The sequence below is a fragment of the Grampus griseus genome (assembly GCF_964374135.1).
Source record: "Grampus griseus genome assembly, chromosome: 18".
In the NCBI taxonomy this organism is placed as follows: Eukaryota; Metazoa; Chordata; class Mammalia; order Artiodactyla; family Delphinidae; genus Grampus; species Grampus griseus.
In genome coordinates this window covers 77,639,324-77,648,065 of record NC_139012.1, presented here as the reverse complement: position 1 = coordinate 77,648,065, position 8,742 = coordinate 77,639,324, and the positions used below count along the sequence as shown (strand labels likewise).

The following is an 8,742-nucleotide window of genomic DNA, read 5'->3' as shown; positions in this document are numbered from 1 at the left end:
GCCTTTTCTTCCAGGCTGGTTGGTGAACTTGAAGTGTCCCCTCTCACTCAGCGAGTCGTGGGACAGCCTGAAACACTCTTGTCTCAGAAGGATCTGGAGCGGTGCAGTTAATTCACAGCGTGCTTTTTACAACATCTAAGGTAAGTAATCGTTTTTTACTTGGATCTTATATAATTATAATGTTCAATTTAAAAACCAAATAGGTATGAGGCTTCTTGATTATTTTTTACCTTCATAGTATCATAATAGAAAATGAATTTTAAATGTTGAATAAATTTAGCTCAAAATGATTATGTATTAAGTATCAACAAACTGTACTTAACGTCTCATTTCAAGTTTCTTTCAAGTTATTACGACTACTAATATGCCACCTGTTTTTATCAGGATTATGCCCTTTCTAATAGTTTTAATTTGTATCAATAGAATACCATGATAGCATTTCTGTATTATCGGGCATTCAATCGTTATACTGTAATTAATCTAGACAAAGGATAATCTTTAAGATCACCTGCTGCTAATTCTACTCTTAAACTTCTGTGGCAGAATTACGTTTGATCTACATGTTGTCCATAGTTTTGTTACAGACATTTAAAAACAGGGTAAAGTTCATGAGAACAGAAGTCCAGGTAGTTTGATACATTGAGAATAAGCAAAGCAAGAGTAAAGTACCAAGTGTGGCTGCCCAGCCCTCCCTGGATGAAGAGGGAAGAATGTATCTCTCCCTAAATCTGGAATAAATAACGTGTTGCTCAAAATATGTATGAAAAAGTAAAAAGAAGTCGAATCAAGGTAAACTTCAGCTTGTTTAAAGTGTCTGTTGATTCTGGTGGATCCTAAGTTAATTAGGGGCCTTAGAAGACAAGTTTGTAAAGAAAGTCGTCAAGAAAGATAATAGGGAAAAAATAGCTCAGCTGGCTGGAAGATGTGTCAGCAGGATGGAGTAACTCACTAGGTAGGAAAGGAACTACAAAACATACTGTGTTTATTTTTTGCTTATTTTCTTGGAAACATTTTGGATCCATAGAGCCACTTAACCGCCTTATGGTTCAAGTCGGTGTTAGTCTTAGAGGTTCTCGAATTTATCTGAGGTTTCTTTCAAAGCCAAAGGAAAAGTAGTATTTCAATATATTTCAATATCAAATTCCAAAGACTAACAAATCCAAGTTTCCCAAACATGCTGGCTAAGCTTGCAGCTAAAATGCTGCAAATAAAATTGTTCTATAATGTCCTTTAAAAAAAATACACACTCTAGTCACTAAACTAGATTGCTATTATATTGAAGATGAAACTCAAAGAATAATTGTAAATTATGAATGGATGCCCATTTGGTTGAATTTTGCACATTTTGTTGGACCCGGGTAGGGTCTTCTCCGTGGCTTCTCTCAAGCCAGCCCAGCCCTGCTCACCCACCATGAACGTGGTTTCCCGGTGGGGAACCCTCAGGACCTGCCTCCCGCTTCTTTCTGTCCTTCCCGCCTCCTTCTCCTCCCAGCCTCAAAAGCATCCGGTGTTGCTCTTCTCTGGACCCACTTCGGGACCAGATCTTTCTCTGGTGTTCTCATGAGCTTTGTAGAATTCCTCACCCACTGTCCTTGCCATTCCAGACTCCAAGCTCATCTCCTATTTCACATGTTATTGTGCCTTGGGGAATTTTATGGGAAAATAGATGCAGGAGTGTTTAGCCATCTGCGGATTTGCAAGGGTCGGTCTTGAGACTTCTCCCCAAGCCCCTCACAGTGCCCGAGTCCACTTGACTTTGGTCCGGCTGGTGTGCTGTGCACGCTGGTGAAGGAGATGGGCTTCCCAAGGGCTGCATGTGCCCAAGGCATCTGTGCTTTGTCCTGAAGCTGCTGGGATAGAATTAGTCTTGGGGAAGGTCACTCTGGTTGTCATGGAGACTGGATAAGGGGCGTGTCAATGTAAAACATTGACAGATGGCCTCAGCTGAGGCCTGGAAAACAGACCCCGAGGGAGAACCAGCAGGAAGAAGTTGCCATGGAGACCGTACCTAAAACCCAGCCTCACCTTTGTGACTATTTTAACTCTATTGTAAACATTCGCAGTGAGTTTTACATGTGAAACATCTCTGAAAAAGCACACTGTCAAGAAGCCTGATAGACCACTTGAGTTGGTCAATTGACCAACTGATTGTTGATGGGTGGACAGAATTGATCATATCACAGAGCTAAGAAGGCATGACTTTGGAACTCAGTCTGGTTTATATGGTAGCGAAAGGGAAATACCTAAGATAGTATGGTTGAAAAGCAAAGGTAGGAACAGTGCTTTTCTGATGCTAATTTCCTCCCAAATCCAACTCATCTATCAAGGTAGAACTTTATGTGATCTTGAACCTTAACATACACTGTTGAAATACAGAGTGCTAATGGATGAACATTCCTAGTAGAGAATGAAGTAGTGTGATGGTCACTGAGATGTGAAATGCAGGAACTGTCAGCCTATAATCTATGACCTATGCATCAATCACATCATTATGGCAATAAAAGGGCCAGGAAAATAGCAATGTGTAAATCTATTATTTTCCCCTTTTGCTCTGTGGGTTCCGGTTATTTTCCTAGCAGTTTATGGAGTTTCTGTTAAAGTTGGTATGAGACACATATGAAGTGTGGTAAGGAGGGAATGATTTCGGTTTTCAATCATAACATTGGACCTAGACGTGGGGACCTATTCCACAGATACATCGTAAATGAGAACATACTTCATTCTGCCTGCCTGCCTTTAACAAATACGTATAATTGAGTCCCTACTCAGTTCCAGGCACTACTGTAGGTGCTGGTTATATTGTGGTGAACAAAACAGTGAACAAAACATCCTTATTTTGGCCTTATTTCCACCAACTTCAACTTCTGGACCTTGATATTACCCTTTAGTCAAATACTATATAAGGACATCGTAAAAGCTTCAAATTTCTAAGTTTCTTTAATAAAACCAAGAATAAAACACTAAGAAAATATATTTGAATTGCCCATCTCTATAAACTTAACACTGCTTTAAAATAAGCCTCTATCTGAACTAAGCAAACATGCCTTTTAAAACCACAGTTTTGGGGCTTCCCTGGTGGCACAGTGGCTGAGAGTCCGCCTGCTGATGAAGGGGACACGGGTTCGTGCCCCGGTCCGGGAAGATCCCACATGCCGCAGAGCAGCTAGGCCCGCGAGCCACGGCCGCTGAGCCTGCCTGTCCGGAGCCTGTGCTCCGCAACAGGAGAGGCCACAACAGTGAGAGGCCCGCGTACCACAAAAAAAATAGAAATAAAAAATAACTGAACTCATTTCTGAGGAGTCTGTTTAGTTCTTTTTCAAACCCACCTTTTAAAAAAATCCTTTTATATTAGTTCCTTTTGAGCATCAGCCATGTATTTATCATTTCCGTGTCTCAAACTCCTGGCAACAGCCTATCCAGACCAGGCATTCAGTAAATGTTAGTTAAAATTAACAATGTCATTTAACAACATTTATGTAGTGGACGCTGTATTCAGTTACTATACTATGTACTATGACAAGAATCAAAGAATGTAGAAGGCAGCATTTCTATCCTTAAGATGGTTTTATTTTAGATAATAAATAGGTAACCATGAATTCAAGAGCGTATGAAAACTTATATTTTTGCAAAACATACTATAATGTTCCATGTCTGGAGCCTTACGCATTAAAATATTGATAACTATATTTAGAGAGAAGCATTTAAAGCTAATCAAAATTAAGGATACCATCAACATACTTTAAAGATGGTTAACAGGGAAAGGGGTGGGAAAATTTTTAGTTAATTAATTTATTTTTGGCTGCGTTGGGTCTTCGTTGCTGCATGCGGGCTTTCTCTAGTTGCGGCGAGTGGGGGCTACTCCTCATTGCGGTGCGTGGGCTTCTCATTGCGGTGGCTTCTCTTGTTGCGGAGCACGGGCTCTAGGCGTGCGGGCTTCAGTAGTTGTGGCACGTGGGCTTCAGTAGCTGTGGCTCGTGGGCTCTAGAGTGCAGGCTCAGTAGTTGTGGCGCACGGGCTTAGTTGCTCCGCAGCATGTGGGATCTTCCCAGGCCAGGGCTCGAACCCGTGTGCCCTGCGTTGGCAGGTGTATTCTTAACCACTGAGCCACCAGGGAAGTCCCCATAAATTGTTTTTGAAATAAAGGAGCCTATGAAAATAATTTTTGCTCAAGATGTAGTAAAACTCAAAATTATTTACCTTGGAGTATAGATTTTTAAGTTCTGACATAAAATGTTATCTTATTAATTTTTTGTCAAGGGTCTATAAGTAGATCTTAAAGCATAATGCGTTGTTCCAGAGCAGTTTCTTGCCAGCATGAATACTAATACTTTACAGTTATCTGACCTCGAAGTGATAAAGAACTGGTGTCCTTTCCAATGCTAATTTTAACACATATCTGAAGGAAGCTAGCTGAACCTGATAGCCTCTGAAAGTCTGTAACAGAAAAAATTGAATATACAGTGTCAAATAAAAATGGAAGCCACCATGAGTCACCGTTAGAATATAAGCTAATAATTTATTAAAATAACAACATCCACTTTTTAGAAAAAAAAAACTGGAGTGTTCTGCCTCATCATTTTAAATCATGCCTGTCTAGAGTAAGATCCTTGTTCAGTGCAACACATCTAACACTGGTTAATGGCAGGTTAACCAAAAGAGTTAAGGGGGGCAATGATAAAACGTGGCTTTGTTACCCAAACTCAGGCCCAGGTGCCTGCCGCTCAAGCAGCCCTGTTCACACTTTGATTTTTAGCCCCGGAAGACCCATTTTCATACTTCTGACCTCCAAAACTATAAAATAATAAAACTATGTTGGGTTAAGCTAGGTTTGTGATAGCTTTACACCAGCAATAGGAATCTCTAGATAGGAACAGAAATATGTAGCAAGTGGAAACCATACGTGTGCGTGCGCGCATGTGCACGTGTATACACACACACTTAGAAAACTGCTGTTTTTATCGATCTGTAGCAATACTGTAAATTAATGCACTTGCTTTAAATTCAGATTCTCTGGCCACCCTTCCCAATCCAATCGCAGACTCTTAGCCTATCTTTTACAGAAAGTGTGGTTTTGCCACCATTATTTAGATGACAAGTGCTTTGAAATAAATATAACAGAGTGCTGTGTTGGGAGTGAGTGGGTGTCTGGGGAAGACTTCTTTGAGAAGGTGGCATGTGAGCAGGTCTGAAGCTGAGGAGGGAGCTGGCAGAGGGTTTCAGGTGGAAGGGATGCCCAGGAGTGAGTCCTGACCTGAGGGTTCACCTGGGCTGATAAAGAGTGAATGGGGCGCTGTGAGCAAAAGACCAACAGCTGCAGATGAAGAGGTGAGCAAAGGCTCTCACGTAGGGTCTGGGAGGTGATGGGGGAGGTTGGATGTTCTCAGTGGGGAAAAATCACGGGAAGGTGTGAAACTGTAGAGTGACAGGCACTGACTTACATTTCACATGTCTGCTTGTGGGTAGAGAGGGGTTTCCAGAGGGGAAGGAAGGGAAGCAGGTTTGCAGTGGTGCAGATGACAGTTCGCAGTGGCTGGCACCAGCGCGGTAGCCGTGGCAATGGAGAGAAGTAGACAGATTTGGGATGCAGGTTGAAGGCAGAGCTGATGTGGGGCTGTGTGGGTGGTGATGGACTTTCTAATCCAAAAAAAGACTGGAGGGGGTCAAAGGTGAGTGAGTGAAGAATGCCCTCATGAAATTGTTAACCCCTTAGTTTTTGAATAATGCAGATTGTCAGTCCTGAGTGTTTGAAAATACTGAGCGATGAATAGCACCATTTTATACAATCAGCTAGAACACGGGGAAATGCCTGTTGTTTGGTTGGAAAGAAATTTATAGAATTATTTTGACCATAACATTTTAAATAAGGACAGCTCCAAATCACTCCTAAAAATAAATGCATAAAAACCCTCAGAGGAGAATATTTTATATGATTCATCATTTTGCTACATTTACAATCAGAAAAGTCATCATAATTTCTAATCTTAATTTAAACAGTTAAAACCATGTTCTTTTTTTCTTTGTGGAAAGGGGAAAATTGAGCAACTTTTAAAAATCTCTTCATAGAGTTGAAATTGTTACTAAAACTCTTAACCTCATTTACATAAAACAGGGAATGTTTGTAAACATTTGTACACGTGCACATTTTGATCTTTCTTGAACTAGGTCCGTACTTGGGAGCTTAATTATAGGCCAGAGTTGGTGTGGTAGGTATCTTGAAAAGAGCCTTTTTAATTCTGAATAATTTAGTAGCTGAAGGAAGATGTAATTTAATCATTTGGCACAAAATTGAGTAATTGGATTTTTTCTTCAGAAGGCTCTTGGGTACCAGCTTGATTTTCCTCCCACTGAATCTTTTAAGAATGTGATAACTGGATTGTTGTAGGTTGGTGCTTCAATTGCAAGCTTAATCTTGCAGAATTTTGAAAGCTGTATATGTATTGATTTTATTGATCAAAATCTGAAAATATAATCACTGGATTTCAAATGCATTTGTCATATCTAAATACATTGCATGACAGATTATCGCTGTGGTTGAAATACAGTGACATGTTTCAAAGTAATAGCCAATGCTCATTTTAAACATCACTAATTTGGGAAATTTGTTATTGGGGTAAAAAGTATTTTGTGGGACTAATGGTCAATCAATATTGACAAACAAATCCTCTTTCTGGCCATGTGTCTCTCCCTCTCTCCCTCTACCCTCCTCCCCCCCCTTCATCCCCCCTCCCTTGCCCCCCACCCGGTGGCAGATGGTACGTGAACAGTACACCACGACCACAGAAGGCACCCACATAGAGCGGCCAGAGAACCAGTCTGTCTACAAAATCGGCATCTATGGCTGGAGAAAGCGTTGCCTCTACTTATTTGTTCTTCTTTTGCTCATCATCCTCCTTGTGAATCTTGCTCTTACAATTTGGATTCTTAAAGTGATGTGGTTTTCCCCAGTAAGTATTTTTTTTCCTGATAAACATGTTCTTGTTTTGTTTGTGCGGTCACTCCATCCACATTGTATCAACAGAAGCTTCCTTTCATGCAGTTAATGTTGGTTTCCTGTCTGGATCAGAATTTTCAGTAGCAAAAAATAATATAACATTCACTTTTCTCTTTTACCTTTTTTAAATAATTTCACTGCGAACTGTAGCGTGTTGGTTTTCATGGCAGTGCTGTATCCTGGTTGTGTTGGTGGCTGCCCGAATCTGTACGTATGTTAAAACCCATAGAGCTATAAGCCTGAAGAGTCCATTGTATGGCATCTTAATTTTTTAAAATTTTTAAATAGTAATGGTAAGATGTTTTTTTTCTGACATGTTGGTGGGCTCTTGCATGTTCTTATAAAGTGATTACTTAAATCTTATATGCATTTCCTAAAAAGTCCTTTGTATTTACACAAGACGTAATAAAATACTGAATATTGAATAAAAACAAAGTTTTAAATAAAGTGTTTAAGAGAAATACAGTAAAGTGCCGATAGGAAACGTATGAAAAGGCATACATGATTTCAGCTGGTACTAAAAGAAGTGAAGAAGAAAGCAATAACACATCTCTCTTTAACAGACAGGGATGGGTCACCTGCATGTTACAGAAGATGGACTTCGCCTGGAGGGGGAATCGGAGTTTTTATTCCCACTGTATGCCAAAGAAATACACTCCAGAGTGGTAAGCAGATGAGGACACGTTTAAAGAATTTGTGTTTCATGAGAAATAAATAACGGTGAAACACAGAAAGTTTGCTTTTCTGATGAAAGGTGTGCACGCGTCGACACTGCATGTTTCCCTGGCCACATGCCTTGGGTGGGCCCTAGCGAGCGACCGCCATGGTCACACCCAAAACCTTGCCTGGAAACCCCCAGCCCCGCCCCAGCGGATTTCTGCTTACATCTCATTGACCGGAATTGTATCACTTGGGTCTCCCTCCCTGCAGGACAGGCTGAGAAAGCATTTAGCCTTTGCAGCCCCTGCGGTGGAAGCCAGAAAAAGAATAGTGTTGGAGAGAATCCATTGGATCAGACGACCAGAGTGGTTCCTGGGACAACTTATTGTCTAGGCCCGGGAGTGGGCCTCACAGCTCTGACCTGGGCCATGTCCTCCCTTTCAGGGAAAATGATAAAAAAAAAAAAAAAGAGCCTGGAAGTTGGCGCCTGAAGACGGTTCCGTCATGGAACTGTCCCTTGCTGGCTGTTACTTTGGGAGAGCCGTCATTTAATCTCTTTGAGCTCAATTTCCTCATCTGTATGTGAGGAGTAATGCTACCTCCTTCAAAGTGTGGAGATGAAAGGAGAGGCTGGATGGTAAAAAATCTCTGGTGAATTTTTAGCTCTTATTATCCTGCTGGTTATTTCAAAACACAGCAAAGACAAGGAGTAAGGTCACGCCATTGGATGAAAGGTGAGACAATGGCAAATCCATCTGCTTCCACAAAGCAAGTTGGAGAATTTCTGACCTGCTAGCGTTCCAAAGCACTCCTGAAACTTCTTTCCTTCTGAAAAATCGTATTATACCCCCAACTTGGGAAGATATTTGGTTCCCTCTGAGTGGCATAAACCCGCCTGAATCCAGTAGCCAAATTGCTGTGTTCCTTTTGAAGAAAACTGTTACAGAAGAGCCAGCAATCTTCTGTGAGACAAAGCCTCCGCTCAGACTGTGACCCCACTTACGTGCTCACAAAGCCACTGTATCTTCCAACAAAAAGCTCTAAAAACGTAGGCATCCAACAGATTTTAAAAGCTCTTTTGAAATTGTGAG

The 8,742-nt window shown here is 41.1% G+C and overlaps 1 protein-coding gene across 1 annotated transcript in view; it reads left to right on the top strand.

Moving 5' to 3' along the window:
* Window positions 1-8,742, top strand: part of SGCG (sarcoglycan gamma) — a 32,308-nt gene continuing 23,566 nt past the window's right edge. The window contains exons 1-3 of the mRNA XM_082675461.1: window positions 1-140; window positions 6,750-6,944; window positions 7,555-7,656. Of these exons, the coding sequence (XP_082531587.1) occupies window positions 6,750-6,944; window positions 7,555-7,656 (297 nt within the window). The 5' untranslated portion in view covers window positions 1-140. The remainder of the gene's footprint in view (window positions 141-6,749; window positions 6,945-7,554; window positions 7,657-8,742) is intronic.